The sequence below is a fragment of the Echeneis naucrates genome, chromosome 4 (assembly GCF_900963305.1).
Source record: "Echeneis naucrates chromosome 4, fEcheNa1.1, whole genome shotgun sequence".
In the NCBI taxonomy this organism is placed as follows: domain Eukaryota; kingdom Metazoa; phylum Chordata; class Actinopteri; order Carangiformes; family Echeneidae; genus Echeneis; species Echeneis naucrates.
Genome location: NC_042514.1, coordinates 13,909,241 through 13,931,118, shown reverse-complemented (window position 1 = coordinate 13,931,118; position 21,878 = coordinate 13,909,241). Strand labels below are relative to the sequence as shown.

At 44.6% G+C, this 21,878-nt stretch overlaps 1 protein-coding gene across 4 annotated transcripts in view; it reads left to right on the top strand.

Moving 5' to 3' along the window:
• The window catches only part of dab1a (DAB adaptor protein 1a), a 68,183-nt gene extending 47,848 nt beyond the window's left edge, over positions 1–20,335 (top strand). Inside the window, exons 6-15 of one of the 4 annotated variants that reach the window (XM_029500879.1) lie at positions 1,675–1,794; positions 2,236–2,274; positions 2,768–2,830; positions 4,075–4,128; positions 11,222–11,284; positions 11,400–11,496; positions 12,570–12,976; positions 13,570–13,765; positions 13,851–13,999; positions 19,169–20,335. In XM_029500879.1, coding sequence (XP_029356739.1) covers positions 1,675–1,794; positions 2,236–2,274; positions 2,768–2,830; positions 4,075–4,128; positions 11,222–11,284; positions 11,400–11,496; positions 12,570–12,976; positions 13,570–13,765; positions 13,851–13,999; positions 19,169–19,216 — 1,236 coding nt within the window. In that variant the 3' untranslated portion in view covers positions 19,217–20,335. Of the gene's footprint in view, positions 1–1,674; positions 1,795–2,235; positions 2,275–2,767; positions 2,831–4,074; positions 4,129–9,408; positions 9,562–11,221; positions 11,285–11,399; positions 11,497–12,569; positions 12,977–13,569; positions 13,766–13,850; positions 14,000–19,168 lie in introns of all 4 variants that reach the window. The other 3 variants (XM_029500876.1, XM_029500877.1, XM_029500878.1) reach the window with 3 other exon arrangements.
• Positions 20,336–21,878: the final 1,543 nt, after the last annotated feature.

The following is a 21,878-nucleotide window of genomic DNA, read 5'->3' as shown; positions in this document are numbered from 1 at the left end:
TTGGACCAGACACTTATAAAACCCAAGGAAAGCAGAAAATATGAGACCTTTTGGGACATCTTTCATTTTGATCTCTGATCTTTTGGGACTTACTGCTGTGAGCATCAGAACAACAACACACATAAAAAAAAAAGAAATGCTGGTGTGCCTTTGTTCAGCCATCACTGCTGAGTGTAGCATTCAGTGCTGTTGAGGAACCAGTAACACACTCAGTTGGCACAGTTACAGTGTGTAATATTTACAGATTGTTGTACCATTAAACAGAATAACAATTTTGTGCTTTGCATTTATTATCGTGCTAATTGTGAAACATAAAATGGGTTTTGTTACATTAGTTGCAAAATGTGAGCTCAGTGGGTTGGAGTCTGGGAGATGGGGGTTACATCACTTTTTTTAATTTAATTTAACTAAACTTTATTAGTTTAGTTTAATTGCTTAACCATTATTTTGCTCTCCTGAACCATGTTGGTGTCACTCATAGGTGTCTACCTCTCAGAGTCAAGAGTCAAGTGCTATTTTGTGTATTCATTATTTGACACGGGACTCTGCAGATCTCCCCACTGAGGGACAAATGTATTGGACAAATCTAGTCTGTCCAATTTCTGCCAAGCTTTTACTACGTTATCATTGCTGTCAACCATCTTAGTTATACAATTGCACTCAGAATCGCTGACTGAGAAAGATGGGCAGGTTGAGGGAAATTCAATTTGCCAGGGACATCAGGATCGCTCTGCAGATATCCCACCAATAACTGAAGCAGAATTTAGTGAGTCAAGAAATCCCAATCAATGTATATTTAAATAGAACATTGTGTCTGCAGTGAAAGCCTGTCCCACCACTTTTACTTAAAATCATTCACAGTTGTTGCCCGTGGCTTTCAACTAATCATCTAATTCTCGAGTGATGAATTGAGGTTATCTTGTCTCTCTGGTCCTACGAGCTGACCGCTCCTCCTACATTGTCCCCCAGATTTTCTGCATTTACAGCTGCACTATTCACTGTTCCCTCTGGCCTCTCAGGTATCTTGTCTTGCCTTAAAGTTTTGCTAGAGATGAAGCATAAAAAATAGAAAGTTTCTTTCACAGAGGATCCGAGTCAAAAGGTGGTAGTCTGAATCACTGTTGGCTCAGCAGAAGCCGCCGTTTATGGCAGTGCGTCTGTTGACAGCTCTGTGCTGCTTAGGACATCTAGCAGAAAGTCTAAAATAGAAGCACTTTAAACAAGGCAATGTCGTGTCTCTGAACTCTGGCTGCACTTTGCATAGCTCCAGTCAATAATTAATTAGGTCTGAAACACCATTGCACCGTAAGACCCTTTGCTGTTGTGCGGTGACAGTAGTTATACGTTGTAAGACATCTAACAGGTTTGTTGCTGGCAATTGTGACAAGCGTATGTAACAAGGAAAGACAAGAGGCCAGTATATGCTCATGTCATTGTCTGAAGCCAGAGCAAGAACACAGTTTGGAGTGGTTTTACAGACATCCGTGCAGCGAGTCATTGTGGCCATGCAGATTTGATTTTTATTTTTTTATTGTTTTCGTTGCTAATGCCGGTTTGACCACGACCTCAATGAAATGGACACATAACTTGAATAAACAGGCTTGATTGCAACGCATGTAGTAGTGAGCGTGTTTGCCTGTTACGATGCTGAACAACGTGTCCTTGTTGCCCTAGGCGGAGCCTGTGATCCTGGACCTGCGGGACTTGTTTCAGCTCATCTATGAGATAAAGCAGAGGGAGGAGATGGAGAAGAAGGCCCAGAAAGATAAGCAGTGTGAGCAGGCTGTCTACCAGGTACACCTCACCGCTCACTGCTGCTGCCTTTTTTACCTTTACTTTAATCGTCTGCCATTAATATAATGGGTGCTTAAGGGAGACTCTTGACAGACAAGTCAAGTAAGACTCAAGCTACATCAAAGCAAGTGAGTGACGTACACAGCACCCACTTTCTAGGTTTCATCCGTGGCAACGCCTGCCCCTTGCACTTATTTTACCATACTCTGTTCTGTCTTCTCTACATCTCCTGTTAAAGTTCTCTTTAATTCTCTGTGTGCCCCCCCCATGATGAAGTGAATGAAAGGAAGCTGCTATGTGTTGCTCGGCTTTCCGCCTGCACTCTCTAGTCCTCCGGCTTAACTCCCCTTCTTCTTCCCTCTCTTCCGGCCATCTCCTCTCTGTTCCTCTCTCCTTTCTGTTTGATCTCTCCGACTCTTTCCTGCTGCCACTCATCTGCAGACAATACTGGAGGAGGATCTGGAGGACCCGGTCTACCAGGTAACTTCCTGACCAATCACATTGCTGCTTTTACCTGCTTCATATTGTAGCCACTCAGCTTGCTCCTCTCTCTGTGTGCACTGTGGGGAGATGGTCCCTGTTTCGTTAAAGTTGTGGTAACAGCACAATATGTGCAGTTTGTTGGGCAACGTGTATGTGTGGGGAGTCATTGACACTGGTTAGACGATCAGATCGGCGTGTTTGTGACTCTGTGACTGTGCGTTTGTGAGCATGTCTCCCAGTTGCGGTGCATGACAAGCTGAAAGATGTATTAATTTTCTCAGCTACCGTGGGACTTTTTGCTGCTTAAATTCCCTTCCATGTCTCATCAGGGATCTGTTCTTCAGCTGCTTTTTAATGAGAGCTTTATTGACACTGTTGTTTGACTAATAAACTCTACACTTTCACCACTCAATTTCTCTCAATTTCTTTATCTGCCAATTTCTTTCCCTCTTCCTGTTTTTCTCTCACTCCTCTGCTGCTGATGTTATAGTACATTGTGTTTGAGGCGGGACACGAGCCCATCCGCGACCAATCAGAAGAGAGCATTTATCAGGTACTCACAAGCCCGCTCTGTCTGAGTTTTGTCATGTGCCGGCCAACAGGTACAAGCTACATCCGTCCTTAATGGGATAAGTATATAGTGGCCTCCTCATAAATGTAATGACTTCTTTTGTCACACATAAAAATGGAACCTCCAAGTAAAAGGCAATAAGATTCAGTGGCAAACAACCAGATAACCCGCCAGAGGGCCCTTAAGCTAGATACCCCAGGCAGAGGAACCTTTCTCGGGGTACACTCCTCCAAGGCATGCATAGACCTCCAAGGGATAAAGAGGGGGAGGGCTCTGTGTACATGGAGGGGATATGGAGGTTATTCCTGGCCTGTGTGCAAGGAGGACCCCTCCCATTTTTTCTCGCCTTCTCTACCTCTTTTTTTTCCCGAGGAGATGAAAGAAAGTGGGGGAAAGAAAGATTAATCACCAGCCTCTCGTTTGATCTTTAAATAAAATGGATTGAAAATAGAAAAGAGCACTGGCGCGTGCACAAACATTCACAAGCAGAGAAATGTTCGGATACACATACAAACAAAGCCCCCACTCAGCTCTCTCGCTCACACACACACACACACACACACACACATACATCAGGCGTAAGAAACGTGAGCCTCAGCCAGCCTCCAGCCACAGAGGAGCTAATGTATGAATAAAGATGGCAGCTTCTGGAAATAAACATGTGAAAGAAGTAAACAAGCCATTGAGAGGAGGAGAAAGAATGGGACAGGCTGTGCGAGACACATCAGAGCTGTTTTTCATTTAGCACACGGTCTTATTAAGAATCTGAATAAAACTTTATCTCAAACCTCGTGTCACTCCAGGAAAAACAAAAACCATCATATATATCGCCACTGTCATAGGGTGCTCATTGTTTCTTTTCATTGCACAGACTGTCAAATCTATCTGCCCGCATGACATGGATATTACATGTCTCCATGTGTGTGACAATGTGAGTTATTACATGTCTGTGGGAGTGATAAGACGCAGCCTTATCCATTCTTTATTAGGGAGCATCAGTCTATTGATTTATCTCTTAGATTTACTCCACAGGTTTTAATTTGGATTAACCCCACTCTCTCTCTCTCTCTCTCTTTCTCACACAACCACCATATCAGTCTTTGAGTTGCCATCCAGTGTAATGCAGTGATATGAGGGTTATGTGTAAAGACTGTTGCATTGCTTGATTAATCCAGAGGTAACAGGCTCTCTCGGCTGTTCTCTGACTTTATTGGCCAATTGTGTAGGTTCCCACCAGTCAGCAGAAGGAAGGGGTCTATGACGTCCCAAAGCGACACCCAGTGAGTGACTGTGTGTTTGCCTGTGTCTGACTACCCCCTCCCCCTCTCAGACAAACCTCTCAGCTGTCACACCTTAGCCTTTTCCTCCGGTGCCCCTCTCCTTTAGCAGCCTTGTGGATCTCTAATTTTGCATTGACTCCACTACCTGTTAATGTATCTCCCACACAGTAATCTGATGTGTTTGTGAGTTTTCTTTCCCTGAGAGGTTTGCTGGGACCCAGTGCTCTTGTGCAGTGTGCTGTGCTACTCTTCTGCTTGTGCCGTAGCTGTGGTGGCCGGTGCCCTTCTCCTCATGCTTCGTGGTGCCTGCTCTGGGATATTATACATGTGTGGATGTATGTGTGTCATGTCAGTTTGTGACAATGAAGCATGCCAGGCTGTGGTTTGCCATTGTTGAATCCAGAAAAAAACCCTGCATGACCTTATTGCAGATTGTATGGAGGGAATTTGTGTTCATTGTCACATGGATATAAATGAAATGACTGCCTGTAGACATGCATGGCCTTATGTCTTTGAATCAGGGCATCAAGTTTTTCACACTGCTCATGCATTTAAGAGAGTGTTTGCTGCGGAAGTCTGTATACAATGTGTGTGTGTGTGTCAGTGTGTCTGCACACGTGTGTGTGCCTGTATGAACTGTATGAACTTGTTAATGGCTCACCCAGCCAGTGGCTCAAATGAAAGATGACCTTGACCATTTTCAGGCTGCACTATAACTCAGCTGCTCTTTATCAGTCTATAAAGATGCTAGTTATATCGCAGCCCAATTTATTCTGCTAAGACCTTCACACTTAAAATAACCAGGTCCCTGAGTGTCTGTGTCAACACTGCATCTAACGCTGCTGTTATGTGGATCAGTATTCTCTTCGTCAAGCCGGAGCACGCCATCTCTCTGCATATTCTCTGCGGTGGCGCTTTTATCATTAAACCGCTAACACTGGACTCCCCCACGCCACTGCTGGCAGTCAGAATCCCAGTCTATTTTGGTTGGCTGGGACTCACTCTCGCAGTTTTCTGGCTGCATATTATCCCCAGCTTTGGTAAGAAGCTTATAGGCACCATAGTATTACTGTTCTCTCCTCACCCAGCCCACAACATATGCTGCTATTTGGATTGCTCTTGTGTTGGCCGGCATCTGAACGTGAACAAATCCAATATTTCTCTCTTGTTGTGCAACCAATTGGACCAGTCACCCATTCAGGTTGAAATACAGCGAATTCAAGTCTTTTAGGCTTTCCAGTCAATCACAAGGAGTAAATGTAACCCTGGATCATGGAAATTTAAATGGATCAGAGAAAATTCTTTTGAAAATAATCTTTGGAAAGCAGCTCGTGGTACAATTTGATGATAATTCATTCATTTATTCATTCATCTTCTGCCACTTATCAATTTCCGGGTCGCGGGGGGTGCTGGAGCCAATCCAAGCTCACACTGGGGGGGACAGGTCGCCAGTCTGTCATAGCGCCAACACAGAGCCAGACAAAGACAATTTAGAGTCACCAGTTAACCCAAGTATGATGTCTTTGGACGGTGGGAGGAAACCCACGCAGACACGGGGAGAACATGCAAACTCACAGAAAGGCCCCAGGCTGGGAACCGAACCCACGACCTTCTTGTGTGGGGCAAGTGCTAACCACTATGCCGCTGTAGTGCCTGTTGATAATTTAATTTCCCTTTAAAATAAATCCAGACTAAAAGAGGGAAGGAAATTACTGTGGAGCTGCTGCTCAATTTCGGTTGAATTTCTCAGTGATATCACAGCAGGCCTTTTCCTTAAAATGTCAAAATGCCACTTTTGCATCAAAGTGTAAATTTGAGTCTCCAGGAGAAAATTCTTAGTTCAGCGTCTAAAATTCAGTGCAAAGTCATGCGTGGCAGCACTGCGGGAAAGCCACTGTTAGTGGCACTACAAAATAAATTGAATACAACTTTAGTGCCAATGAAATGAATTTGAGTAAACTGAAAATGCAACATTATTGTTTATATAGAGCGACTAGGGGGAAATAATGCACATGATGGGATGAAATGTTGAAGGAAGAAGCTTGGCACTGTTGTCCCAAACACTGGATTGGTTTTCCACCAACAGCACAGGGCACTATAGAATCAACACCACCACTGGAAATAACAGAATCAAACAGAGATTGATTTGGCTGACCCTGATGTCCTTATTAATGCTGGTTCGTTGCTGGTTTTGTCATAAGAGAGGAGCTGCTGCCATTAGCCTGGCTGAGATGCAAAGCAAGAAATTCACGTGCATTGTAAACACAGTTGTTTTAACAGCTTTTACGTTTTTTTTACATATCTAAAGAACTAGCAGAAATTCTGCCAATGAAATGTCAATTCTTTAATACCTCAAGTCCTGGAGCTCTCTCGTTTGAAAGAATGCAGTCTTATAACCATGGTAGTTCCCTACCAGGACAAAACTAAGGAAAGCTTGTGAAAGCAGATGAGGCCATTATTCTGTAGTCATCACACCATGCCATCAACATTTATGTCTTTATTATAAATTAAAACATAAAACTCAGTCATTACCAGTTTAACATTTGGATGTTTGCAAATTTTTCCTTTTCTGCCAAAATGGCTTTAGGGCTGCTGTAGCACCTGCTGTGAAAAGGATTGGAGAGTCACCACAGGCAATAAACGACAATTGTCATTGAGTGTGGATTTTCTATTTGCTTCATCCGCGGGATAGGTTCATTGCCTCCTCAGCATACGGACAGATAGTTCCATAGTAGCATTAGATAAGATCAGTGGTGTGCGGGTGAACACACACACACACACACACACACACACACACACACACACACTACACCTGCGATTAAACAACACCAGTGGTAGAGATGTGACATCCTGTCTGCAGCAATCTCTTCTGTTGTTTACTCTGCCACCTTCTTAAATGATGACAAATCAATACATCAGGCACACACAAGTACACACGCACACATTTTGAATCGATAGAGCTCCTGACCCCTGAAGAAATGAAAGAGTGTAGACAGTAAACAGCCAACATATTTACACCAAAATGTCAAACACGTCAACTCTGCTCAAACACTGGATTTGATATATGATATGATATCATATAATGTATGTAAATGAAAATATGTGACTAAATTGGCCAGACTACTATCCACCCATCCATCCATCCATCTTCAACCACTTATCCAAAGTCAGGAACAGCTTTAGCAAGGAACCGCCAACTTCCTTTTCCCCAGCAATGTCGGCTAATTCTAACTGGGGGTTCCCAAGGAACTCCCATGCCAGTGAGGAAATATGATCTCTCCACCTGGTCCTGGGTCTGCCCCGAGGTCTCGTCCCAGTTGGATGTGCCAGGAGCACCTCCCTTGGGAGATGCGCTGGCTTATCACTCCTCGTTCGGGCTTGCCAGAGCTGTCCAGGGGTTTCCTCTGCCATCTGACCCCTCACTACCAGAAGGTGATCAGCTGACAACTCTGCCCCTCTCTTTACCCGAGTGTCCAAAACACGTGGTCTCAGGTCAGATGCTTTGATTACAAAATTGATCATTGATCTTTGGCCTAGGGTGATCTGGTACCAACTACAATTATGGGCATCCTTGTGTTAAAACATGGTGTTCATTATTGACAAATGGTGGCTAGCACAGAAGTCTAATAATAGAACATCACCCGGGTTCAGATCGGGGATGCCGTTCCTCCCAATCACGCTTCAAGCGTAGGGAGACCACCCTCTGGTCCACTGGGGTAAACTCCAATCTAGGACTTGTAAGTATCCCCACACACACCTGACACCTCATGGCCTTAGCAACTCCAGAGAAGAATAATGTCCAGCCCCTATCCAGAATTTTGGATCTAGAGCCAAGTCTATGCGTGGAGGTAAGCCGCACCAAATCCAACTGGTAGCACTCCACCTCGCACAGACTTCGCTCCGGCTCCTTCCCCACCAGAAAAGAGACTTACCACTTCACCAGACTGAGCCTCCATCGCCCAGGTCTGGGTCGCAGAGGCTCCTCATTATAACAAGACACCCAGACTACCAGATTTAAAAAAAAAAAAAAAAAAAAAGCTTATATTAAAGTAACGTCTGGAACCGTCTGATTGTGACTTTCTGTGAGCTTGTGTGTCTGTGTGTGTGAGTGTGTGTGCATGTGGCACACAATCAACAAGGTGCTGTTAATTAGAGAGGCTGCGTTAATTGTATGCAGAACACATGTGCACAGGTAATTACTGTCTCCCTGGAGATGGCGAATTGATAGGTGGCGGTTGAGCTGATAAAGGGCCAAGTGAAGAAATAGGAAGAGTGTTTAATGGGCACAGAGGGATAACTGGTAGGGCAAGAAAGAACGATGGGCAGAGGGTGAGCATAAAGAAGGCAAAATAGTGTGGCTGTAGGACAGCAGGTACTATATATTTCCAACCCGAAGATATATAAATAAATAAAATATTCTTATACGTTTCTTTCCAACTGTAAGGAAATAACTATAAAAGATGATTCATATTCAAAAAGCTGTTATTGTTCTCTACAATCCATTAATGATGGCCGTGCTTTCATCTTGACAAAATAAAAAATATACTGCACATTATGTCTGTACTTCTGATGTAGCGGTGTGTATTGGAAGTTTTCTCTTACAGTCACGTGTGTAAAGGATGCATGTGTTATACATTCAAACACACTGATGTCAGACATCAAACAATACTAATTAGTAGGATAAATTCACATTAGGCTTTGTATTTATGCTGTAGATTTGTTGATGTTAGTAAAATGGCCTTATCGTGTAATTATCATTATTACAGGGGCGAGATGCAGGGACTGAGGACAGAGAAAGGGTTTTTCTGTCCTCACATAGAGCAAACAGCAGTTAGTTAATCCAGCTCCTCCCAGTGTGTCTGCCTGCCTCTCCATTTGTCTCTCTTACTGTGGTTTCTGACACAGGGGAGCAGCTTTTACAAAAACACAGCTGGTGTTTAAACCCCAGCTCAGTGCTGTAGTTTACACTTAAGGTAGGGATGATCTTTAAACCTCTTTAAATCATAGCTTGGTCTTTAAGTCTGGGAAGAAGAACCTTACTTTGTTCGTGTGTGTGTGTGTGTGTGTGTGTGTGTGTGTGTGTGTGTGCACGTGGTTGTGTGTTTGAGTGAGCACATATCGTGACTAGAACACCTGCATAACATCACCTTCTCCTCCTCCTAAATTAGCTTCATTTCACCCCACTCCCTTCTGCCTCAGCTGCTCTTTGGGTGTGTTAAAAACAACTAATATGTCTGTACTCATTCCACCTGTCATCTAACACTGGGGTTGCGATTGCAGAACGGACATCAAAACACCCCCCACCACCACTATCATCATCATTATCATGATCAGCCCCTCCAACAAGAACAGAAGGAGCAGCAGCAGCAGCAGCAGCAGCAGCAGCAGGCTGTGGCAGATCTAATACACTTAGATCTGGATATGGTGACTCAGGTAAGAAGCTATGCAGATATGCAGGGAGGCATGGTGCTCCTGTTGTTTCAGGGTGTTTAGTATTTCTGAACAGGTGACATGCTGTCCTAAATATAACCTATCGCCCCTCATGAATGAATTCTTTTGGTATCGTCCTCAGCCGATATCCTTTGTCTCATCCCCATCTCTGCTGCACCACTTCTGCTCTCTTCTAGCTGGGAGTCACCCCCCCCAGTCCTGACCCTTGGTCATTTATGAATAAAACATGCAATCTTGATGTTACCAAAGTAACCAGGTTGTGGAGTAGAGTGGAGTTCCACGTGAACGGTTGCACCCACGCGTAGAGCAGGAAGATGAGCAGTAAAGCCTGGAGAGGAGCAGTCTGCTGGCTCAGAGCAAGGGTCCTTTGAGGTCAAAGTGAACATGAAGGATAGAGGGCTGAACCTCTCACTGACCATCCAGAACAGTCCCTGCCTCTGTCTATATAAAGACCTTTGAGTCAAGTGAACAAAAAGTGGACAGATAGTAGACAGTCTAGTCTATAATTGCCCATGTGTGTGTGCCTTTTGAACGCTCCTCGCACTTTGTGTGCACTTTTCCTGAGCCTGCGATTTCTGTTTGAACTTTAGATATTGACTGTGTGCCACTAAGTGGCACAAAATTCTGAAAAAACTCGGGCAATTCAATGCATTTTAGGTCAAGAAAAGTGTTTGTTAAAATGTGTTTTCTGAATTTAATCCCATGTATATCCCGTTATCAGTCCCTGTGGATGAACTATTTTGTATATCTCGGGTATCAAGCTTATCGTCGGGCTGAATTGATGTTTATCTCCCACACTAGGCTCTGCAGAAATAATAGTCCATGTTACAGCCTCTATTCCCCCTCGTCTCTTTGTAAAAATTCTGAATTTCACCATCCGATCCATAACAGTAAAACGCCATGCTCACAGATCCATTTGCTGATACATTTAAAAAGAACTTTATGGACTATGTGTGACCCACACAATCAAACGAGAAAGACGATATTCTAAGAACATTCATTATCTCTCCAGAAATTATCTGCATCCATGATTTATGCAAATCTGTGACCATGTATTCAAGGCTTAAATTCCTTTATTGACTAAAAATAGTTTCCTTCACTTGCCAGTGGCCTAAAGATTTTAATGTGCAAGAAAAGGGCTAAATACCAAAGAGAAGGATCATGGGAAAACGGTGAAAGGACCGAACGATACAGAACAAATTCATATCAGGCTGCCTTCTTTGATAGTTGTACCCTCCGAGGCAAAGGCATATATCTTCTACAAGAGGAAAGCATTAATGACTCGCCTAGAAGAAGACAGTGGTACACTAATGATGTGGTGGGTGTCTGGATTTAGCAGCTGCTGGAAAGCACCTTTTTATCTGGAGCAAATGACAAAGATTGTGATTACTCTTGGTAGGTATGTCACCATAGTCAATCATTTCATCTCATTATATCATCTCTCCTCGCCCTTCTGTAACCTCCTCTGTGTTGCCGCCACAGTGCTAAGGTAAGTCAATGACAAACTTACTGAGCCAATGTGGTGTTGCATGCAGTGTGTGATGCACGTTGCACTGGAATGGATATGGACTCACATAACGGAAATACTCTAACAGAATTGTCACTGTAGCTGACTGCGAGTGTGCTTTCTCTGATTTCTCAGAATATCAACCAGTTAGAGATTTTTGGAGACATGTCCACGCCTCCTGACATCACATCTCCGTCGGTAAGTACCTTACATGCACACATAGGGATCTTCTAACCCTAACCCTAAATGTCGGTCAGTATTTCTGAGCCGTCTCCTTTCTATGTTCACTCTGATACTCCTAACCCTACCACAGACCCCAGCCTCCCCAGCCAACACCCTTGACCCATCGCAGGGCCTGCAGCCTCCTACAGAACTGTTTGCCCCCTTCAATCCTGCATCTGTGCCCTCAGGTAGGATCTTGTTCATTCTGAAAAACAGCACCGTTGCTCTAAGTAAAGAGAAAGGAACGCTGCAGGGGGGACAGGAGAGGAGAATACGAAATACGTCATTAGCTTGCTGCCTCAGATGCTGCTGATTTACCTGTGGTCAGAGGATACTAATAAAACATGATGAGATGATTGTATTGATATGCACAGGGCCTATTGAATTCAGATGTGGCGTCTACCTCTTGTTACCTCAGTGCCCCCTTCTGCTCCTCTCCCAGCAGCATAGCACAGCAGCCATGTCAAATTTCTCTGCTGTAGGTAACAACTGGAGACCAGAAATAGAAGAAGAGCAAGACTGTAATACAATAAGCCTCTACTGATGAGTTTGAGTGATTTTAATGAGTGTATGTTAAGCTCTGCCTTTTCAAAATGACTCTGCCTCACTCTGGAGGTAATTATGAGAGTTCACCATGACCATTAGGAGACACCACATTAACTGCAGGCAGAAGTGGGGCAACGCTCTCTGGTGATACGCGGTTGGTTGTGTGTGTTTGTGTGTAGGAAAAAGCAGCAGTGAGCATGTGCACTGTAGGTATTTTAATCGCCTCTTCTGAAGGTTCCTGTTCTAGCTTTAATCATTATAGAATGCTGCAAAAAACATCGGGGATGTCCCCTGTTTGGCTGGCAGTTAGTAGCTGCACGCTTTATGGTTAATTTAGCTGTTTCAACATATATAGCGTCAGAAAATAAATGAGTCCAGGGCAGAGAGAGAGAGCAACACTGACAAATGCAAAGGTTGTGCATTTTACAATGACTGAGCTTACTCTTATCTTTTTGTTGATCTATTAATAAAAGCAAAAAATGATTCTGAATGCTTTGGAAGAACCAGCAAGGAGAACAAGCAGCCACGTCTTGGCACACATGCATTAGAAAAATGGAGAAGTTGATCCTGCTGTTCATTGCACCCTGTCTCATTATCTTATTACTGCATATGCAGGGACCAGCAGTTTATATGGGCTTGTGGACTTTTTGTGCCTTTTGTTGGACAGCTCTAAAAGAAATCACATTTGCTTTTTTCCCCTACCGTTCACCACCAGGTTATGTGACGATGGGTGCAGTACCTCCTGGCCACTGGTCCCAGCAGGCGTTCGCTGCCCAAACACCGCTGGCCTTTGGGGTCCAGTCTCCATTAGGCCCGGTAGCACAGGTGCTGCCAGGCGGCCAGCCTCTCATTTGGGGCCAGGCCAACATCTTTCCTGCAACCCAGCAGCAGTGGGCAGCCATGGCAGCCGGAGCCTTTCCCCCCACAGCCTACCTCCCTGCCCAGCCTGTGGGCACCCTGCCTGCTGCCATGTTCCAAACGCTCACCCCCGTCACGACTGTCACTCCAGCTGGCGAGAGCCATTCGGGCGCCGGAGCCAGCATTTCAGCTCCCTCACCTTCGGCGTCGTCGAGTCCGCAGCACAGGGAGAAGGGGAAGAAGATGGCCAAGGAGCTCTTCAAGGTGGGGGGAGTTGGACTTTGTTTTCTAATAAGAAATTTCCAGCTTGTCATTTCTTTTCTGTGTGTATATACAGAGAGTGGTGACTAAATGTGACATATTAGAGAATATTTTGTCTATAAGTAAGGCATATGCTAACTGTGTGACACAGCAAAGTATGAAACAAGTTAAGCTTTGTTTTTTCTCAAGGACAAAAACTCAACAAGTTATGATATGGGAGGTTGTTTTACTTTGGTAAGATCTAGCACAACAGACAAACAGTAAAGAAGACTGGAATGAGGAATGAAAAAGGAACGAGTGAGAGAGGGAATGGCAAGTGAGAAACTGACAACAAGCAGGAGAGTTCCTCCACTAGTCACAAACAGGGTAACATCAGCATCTTAACATAGCATTCTTACTCTTCTTTATTCCCCAGTCTGACATTTGGTTTGGACCAAACTAGATTTAGAGCTCCCGTCAGCAGTCTCATCCATTACACTTGAGATAAAAAACTCTAAATGATACTACTGACAAAGATCAATGATTTATGAGTGCCCGTCTTGAATGCAATGCAGTGCGTCAAAGCGTAGAGTTAATAACTTCTGTCTCTTCTCCAGGATTTTCAGCTGGCGAAGCCTCCAGCCATGCCATCAAAAAAGGCTGATCAGCCCAGTTTAGCAGGAACCTCAGAGGCATTCAGCACTTACTTCAGCCGTGTGGGCACTGCCCAGGACACGGACGACTGTGATGACTTTGACATTTCTCAAATGAATCTGACACCAGTCACCTCCACAACCCCATCCACCAACTCGCGTAAGCGCTCCGTTTCTGTGTGTGCCTGTTTAAAAAATCGCTGCCTGGTTTGATGCTGTCTGACTCCACTCGTGCTCCCCTACAGCGCCAACCCCAGCTCCAAGGCAGAGCTCTCCCTCAAAGTCCTCAGCCTCCCACGTCAGTGACCCCCCCACTGACGCCACAGACCCCCCCACAGATGACTCCTTTGGGGAAGCAGAGGGGAGCCCCAGTCGCAGTGGAGAGGAAGATGCTGTAGGTGTATAAGTGTGTAGTCGTGTTTGAGTGTGATGACCCTTGTGTTATGCTAGGCGTGTCTAATCTGTCTCTCCCATGCAGGTGACCTGATTACACTCTGTTGTACCTGGGCTCAGTGCACTGTCCTCAGTCATTCCCCACTTTCCAATACCCTCACACTCATACACCCACCATGTAATATTTGCACATACTGCTGATATTCACATCTCGTATTACAATTGTTTCATTACTAGCTAATTTGGTCTAATTTGGTTCGATTTGACTTTAAAAAAAGAAAAAAGCATTTTGTCAACAGTTTCTCATCGTGCGTCCCTTTTGTTGTGGCCACTTGAGCCAGGTCATAACAGTGATGACATTACAAACAGTTAGTGGAGTTAGTCAACTGTGTATCCTTTAATAACTCACCCCTTATGGTGCTATAACCTGTAAAGCATGGCGAAATCGCTTGATAAATAGCCTTTGTAAAGTGCTGGCAGCCAAGGTAATCATTCTGGCTGATTGGGAGGCCGATGCTGTTGTGTCTGTTGTGTCTCTTAAGAGTGTGAGTGCGCTCGTGTTCCTATCAGTGGATGCGGGAATGTGCACATGAAGTGTGTATTGCCATGTGAATGCAAGCAACTGCAATGTGTGTGCGTCGTCAAGGTTCAGCGTGTTTGCGCGCGTGCATGGTCAACGCAGCGTTAAATTAGCTGGAGGAATTGTCAGCAACATCATTAAGCTGTTATTAATACCAACCAGGTAGCATCTATACATCACTTCTTCCACGTGGACAGGCCCATCTCTGGTGAGACAGAGTAGAAAAGGTACCCAATTTTTCTTCCAGGGGCAATTAATATTTATTGCACCAGAAGCACCTCCCCCTGAGAGGGAAAGTAAAAGTAATGAAGGAAAGACAAAAAGATAAAGAATGATGTTAGTGGTCAGAGAAGATCTCCTGACCAAATTCCTGACAAATTTTAAAGGTCCCATAATACATAATTCCACGTCTTTCTTGATTGTAATGAAGATCAAAGTTTGATATCAGTACTAAGAAAGTAGAAAGTGCTCAGTGCTCGCTGCAAGCACCATCCAACCTTCCAGTATTTATCTGAAATTTGCTATTCTCCCATTTAATTCCTCAGAAAGTAGTCAAATAGTCAGCCAAAAGGATCAGAGTCTGCCTTCTGAGTGTCTCACTGATGTGTTGTTACTACAGTTCCAGAGAGGAGCCTGAGAAAGGAGATGTAAAACCATACTGAGAAGGTTTTTGGTCCTTAAAACGACAAATATATCTTCTTAAGGGTATCAATATCTAAAATAAAACCCCCGAAAAGAGCAAAATATGGGACCTTAAAGAAACATGACTTTTCGGGTCCTTGTTGTTGCTCTGTCTGTGTCTCTTTTGTTCCCTTTTATGTTTGTTTTTTGTTTTTTTCATGCTTTCCTTTCTCACACGCCGCTCTCCAGACATGAAACATGCCTCCAATCCCACTGTTGTTGAACTTTCACACTGCTAAAAATGTCACCATGTCTGAATAAGAAAGAGAGGCTTTACACAGCCCAGAGAAATATCAGTGAGAGAGTGACTAAGACAAAAAGGTTCCCACCCACCGTCTTTGCAGCATGAGGTGTGAAAAGCCAAAGTGTTTGAAAGAAAAAAAAAAGCAGCTGATCATTACAATGAAATCCACAGAGGCTTTGCTAATAGAATGAGTGCTTGTTTGTGTGTGTGTGTGTGTGTGTCTGCGCGTATTTGCAAATGTTTTTCTGAGAGAAGACCAGCTGTGTGGGGTGCAGTGTCACACTCCAAGTGTCCTTAGATCTCCTACACAGTGTCGACACGTTTTCTCTTCGCTCCCTGTTTACATCCTCTCATGTGATCCTGGGAGTCGACTTTCAGATTTAGTTCTTTCTCCTGTCCACTTCCTCTGATTTCCTTCTCTGATATTTCCACCAACCTTTCTCTCCAACTTTTCTTTCCCTTTCCTCCCTTTCTTCTTGCCCTTTTTCAGGCATGTGGTTCTGGCTCGCCCTGCCTCAGTGAGACAGCAGAGCCCAGCCCAGACCAGGCCAGTCCAGAGACTGGGAGCTAGATAGAGGAAGGGCAGGGTAGGTATCAGTACCTTCCTCTTCCTCAGCATCCCTGCTCTTATCTTTTCTTCTGGTGTCTCTTGTATCATCTTATCAAGCCATCTTAATTATCTGTATGCTGTCTGCAAATTTACTGTTGCATCTCTGCTCTTATTTTTATAGTTTTATGTTGTCATGCATCATCAAAGGAAGGCATGTGTTTGACTGAGTGGTTCGGCATGTGTGTCCATGCGCATATTACATACACCTATTACACTTTGTGTGCTGGCCGTTTTTTGTTGTAGCCTCACCTGGAGTTGTGTAAGTACCTATTTATTACCAAGTGGGATTTCACGGGTGATTTAATGAATTCATCATGCATGATCACTTTGGCCATAGTGCTCTGCGCCCTCATTGTGTCCTGTCTCTGTGACGTGGTCCAACATAACGTCCGGTTCTCTAAATAGCACACGTCTCACCGGGAAAGCCAACAGGGCGTGACAGCTAATCAGAAACTGTGTGCTTCAGTGAACAGGACCTCGTCTGTGATTTTCCAATACGCTGTTTAGCTCCGCATAACCATGTTGTGTGCTGTCATTTATGCATTATGTATGTTTTGTGATGCGATGTAATTTACAATGAATGTTATTGTCAGAGGTTTCAGGTGGTGAGGAAGAGCAGCCGCTACTCTCCTTCAGGCAAACTTTCACACCTCTTTCTCAGGCTGCAACTTTGTATTAGAGACATATCAACGTACAGTTTTGCAGACACACATAATTATTTTTGAAGTGATTGAAGAATATTGAAGTGAGCCATTTTGGTCCCCACTTCTCTACCCAGTGTCCTCGCCCACACAGCTCCTGACTGCGGCTCCTTAATGATAGCTGTTGGCATTCACAGAGGGGAAAATGTGATGGTTTTGTTTTCATCAGCTAATACTGGGGTGCCAAGATTAATGACTACCCTGACATAATTGGCATTAATTAAAGCCCAAGAAGCCTTCAAGTCCTTCCCCACTCAGAGGGATGAGGAGGGATGGCAGAGCAGCCTCCCCTCCCCTGTTGGCCAGCGTCCTCATATGGAAACGGTCTGAAAGCTGCAGGGCAGCAGGTGGATGTGGGCCTTAAGTGGGGGGAAGGATCGTAGAGAACTGACGGGTGAATCTGGCTGCAGACGGACTGTGTTATGGCCAGAAGCGCAGAGTTAGTGGTCTCAGTAGTATGTGGACAGCTTTGGTCCTGGTCCAATGACACGGCTCCCATATGGTGTTTACTTGCTCAATCACATCGACTTGAGACATCCTCCCAAATACACACACACACACACACACCTGCGCAATAGGCCCAGTTATTCCCTAGACAAGCACACCTGTGATCGATAGTGTCACCACCTGTGCTCATATTGGAGCCAAAATACGTGTTTGCAACTGGCACTGACTACCTGTCCTGTCCTCCCCCTCCCACCGTGTGGTTTCAACAGACATGTGTTCAGACTAGTGGGGGTGTAAGTGTTTTTTTTTTTTTTCCTGCGGTGATTTCATCATGTCCAGCGAATGCTTCTGAGACTCAGCGGTGAAATGGCCTGCTTCCACAGTTCACTGAACAACCTCACACTGCTCCCCCTGTCCAGGGCCTACCGCTCATACACTCATACATACATACACAAGTACCAGCCGAGCCAGACACTTTGGCCTTTGGGCCGGTGCTACACACAGCACTCATGCCTCTACACCGTCCTGCTCTCTTGGCCTCGGTTGGCAACAGTGGCTAGATGATGCAGGGCGACACACTTTGGCTTCGATGCAGGGGCTGAACAGTGTGTGCTCGCTGTCGTTGCCTGTCTCAGCCTCTTTGTCACCTCTCTTAGGGCTGTTGGCAGCTTCTTTCTGCTGACTGTCTGCCTGCCTGCCCTGCAGTTACAGCTCTGTGCACCATAATCCAAAGCCTTAGCAAGCACCTTCCTCGCCCAGGTGAGAGCTGGGACAGCTTAAGCAGGAGCTCAGGTTTCAGAGTGGCACAGTGTGCTTGAATGTTGTCATCCCAAATATAACTGTAAACCGTGATAACACTGCATTCAAATATGAGATGAGTCAAATTTTCCTTTGTTAGTGCAAATCAATTTGGCTGAAAGTCTGCAGCAGATTCATTATTCTGTTTGTGTTTTTTAGCACATGAGAGCCTGAGAAGGTTTAATAGTTTATGTTACTGACTGTTTTTAGTCGTGTAGGTTAATTGCTGTAATGAATCAGTTACTGACTATCACTTGAATTGTTTTTCCTCTGCATTGTTACATCACAAACCTGCACGAAGAGCATGTTCTGTCAGGACATGTCAGCACCTTTTCCCTGACCAGTTTAATGATGATCCTTAACTTATGCTGGAGCCGTTAAGTTAATACCTCCGTTTGTGCATTCCTCTAAGTTTCACCTCATGTCATACGTCATATGAGACTGAAGCACCGGGTCTTTGTGTGGGAGCTGGAAACACACTTCCCCGCATCAAGTTTTTCAAAGTCTGATGGACTAGTCACAACTCTCCGATCAAGATGTCTGCGTGGCAGATTGAGTGGCTGGCTGTAATTATGTGAACGATAATAATGGGCCCATTATGAGTAACTGCAGCAAGCTCAGTGCTCTGCCTGCTGTGCTCCATCATCCACCATTGTCTTTGGGCTCAGTTGGAGAGAAATACAGACATGATGACTCATAACTGGTCTTTCAAGGCGCTAGTTTACACCTCTGATTCATACTGGTCCTGGGGGGAGCCTGAATGTGGGAGAGAGTCTGCTTGTACATTGGCATACTAAGTAACAAACACACACATGTAAAAAGGTTTCAAGAGTGAGGGGTGGATTTTTTCAGTGAGAAGAGAAGTGATTGGACCATCTCCCAAAACACAGCATGCTACTGCCACCTGCTGGTGCTCTTGGATAATCGTGCGCCAGTCTTAGAGGCTGGTGATACTTGCAGTTTAGTCAGTTGACAGAATGAATCAGACATTCAGATCCTCCCTTTTATAATTATGCAATATTCAGATGGGCTGCAGAAGCCACAGATCCAGGGAGGATTTAACAGGGAACATGTTTGTCGATACTGAGGATTCTCTCTCTCCTGCACAGATGGGGAAGGACCCTCTCTACGCCAAGATCAACAAAGGGAAGAAATAAAGAGACACACGGGAAGACAGACCTGACTGGCACTGAGAGATCAGGAGGAGAACACTCACCTTTGTGTGTGTGTGTGTGTGTGTGTGTGTGTGTGTGTGCGAGTGTGTGTGTGCGAGTGCAATGTCTGGCACATTTCCCTGCCTGGCCAAGCCCTTCTTCTATTCCTCCTCTGGCAAACAACCTCCCAGGAGGAGTCTCCACACTCCCTCCTTCCTCCTCCTCCTCCTCCTGGGGGGAGGGGGGGTGGGCGCTCTCTGTCATTCACTCCAGGCAGGAGAGATATCAATCACTGAGATGGATCCAGTTCTCCCTCCACTGCGCTGTCTTCTCCTTTCCTTTCTCCTCCCTGCGGTGACTCACACCCAGCCTTACAGACATAAACTGACTCTCCCTTCTCTCCCTTCCTCCCTCCCTACTCCCCCTCGCACCTCCTCTCTCCGTCTTCGCTCTCACACTCCTCTCTCTGCCTCCTGTGTCTGGCCAGAGTCTGTGCTGCCAAGGAGGGACTGAATCAAGCAGTGCCTCTCTATCTCCGACACACCCACACATATACACACAGCGACATATGTATACACACATACAGATCCACACACATGCCGGGATTAGAATGGTAATCTTTACTGTTAATGGACAGAATCTGCATCGGTAGCAAGGAAATCCCAAAGGAGGAGCTAGACTCTAACAGGCCAATCAGGGATGGGCCATTTCTGGGCTCGCTGCTTCTAATTGGTTGGTTAGTTTGGGCGTTTTCTCCCCATTCTCGTGAGTGTCTGCTGGATCACTATGCAGAAACAGACTCTCTGGGAGCTACTCACACACAGCCTACACACACACACACACACAGCGGTCAGCCTGCAACACTCACATGCCCACACACAGTCACACACAGTCATGCCTCACTCTTCCTAACATGCATTCATACAGTGATTTGCCAAATGTCTCTCCTCGCAGACAGACTCGCTCAGAGGCCAGAGGACAAGACATACCGAGGAATGGAAGTGTTGCAAGTCAAACTGATTCTGTGATCGAATTCTTCATTCTCTATAGCTTTTGTACAATACTGATTTAAAAAAAAAAAAAAAAAGAACAAATGGAAAAATTGAGTTTTTATTTTATAAATCAATCAAGCCGCTGGGGTGAGCTCTATAGTAGGTATAGAGTCAACATGGCTTTAAGGCATCTGATCGTTGGTTTACCAAACTCATTTTGTAAATAATGATAACAACAACAACAACCATTTTGTGTCGACTGGACTTCTGCGCCATAAAATAGGAAGGCTTCAGTTATGCAAACTCTTGACATTAACCCAAGCAATAGCAACATGTTTTGTTTCTCCCTAATGTCATTTCCTTCGTGTGCATGGACGCTGTAGGTTCTTCTTACGTTCACTCCCTCATCCATGCTCCAGGCTAAACTTTACACCTTGCCCCTGTTTGTTTAGTTTATTTTAGCCCCAACATATGTACCACAGTCATGTCTTTCTGCAACACAGGCCTATATTCCTATTTTTCAGGCAGCAGATGTGGTCTCAGTCACTGTAGCCCAGACTGCTGCGGCATCGTGATCCATCCCATTCCCTTAGTCTAGTCTTCACAGCAACATGATGCTCTGCCTGTCGGTCTGTTGGTCAGGTGCCATAAGCGCGGCTGTCTGTGTGCAGACAGACGCACACTCTGCTACAACTACGTCAACTGTGATGCCAGTAACTCCCTATTTTATGGCCAGAGTCCTTATATCACTCTTTTGGACTATGATGTTGATTAACTTTAAAATCTGACAACTAGAAGACAAGCAAAGACATTGAATAAAAAGGGAAAACATTGCTGTTTGAGTACATAACATTTCTAGACCTATTTTAACTTTACCTCAGCTAACAGTTTCTTAATGTAAATTGACGCATTATTTTTATCTTGATGAATATGGCATTCTACAGTGGGTTTTTAGATGATTTTTTTGGTTCTTTCTTGATTTACGTATTTCACCATGTATTACTGTTACAAATAAACACATCCCAAATGACTAATGTGTCTTTTTTTTTTTTTTTTTTTCGAGTCTTTTTCTGGCTCTGTGTGTGTATGTGTTTGAGAGGGAGTGAACCTAATGGTCTTTGTCGGGTAGAGGTGACCTCCAATGTGTCTTTAGTTAGTGTAAAGCAAGTGCCACAGTGTTTTGTTGGAATTTTACACAGCTCTAATGGCCTGTCACGTTCTGCTGCCCCAGCAGCCCTAACACAAGCTGTCATAAGCTTTATTGTGACTGCTCCAACCCAAAGAAGAAGACAAGGCGTTAAAACTGCTTTTTAAAGTCCATATTATGCTGGAAAAACTAAAAATATACTGATCTAAATGTCATATATTTTGTTTTTTGTTTTTCTTGGGGCTTTTAGTTGAGGTTTTGACACCAAAGGGGTGATTTTCTGTGGGCTTTCTGAGAAGCATTTGATTTTCATTCTAGGAGGAAGGTCGCAAGTGTGAGTCAAAAACTGATGTGATTTAAGAAACAGTGTTTAATTTACAGTTGAGTAACAGCCAGAGAAAGAGAGGTGATCTAAAACCTTTTTACATAATAATGAATAAATATGAACTCAGCAGATCAAGTGGTACTGCTAAGTGAGAATCTCAACATGAAGAGGTCCTCCTTGAGTATCTGTGGGGTTATATAG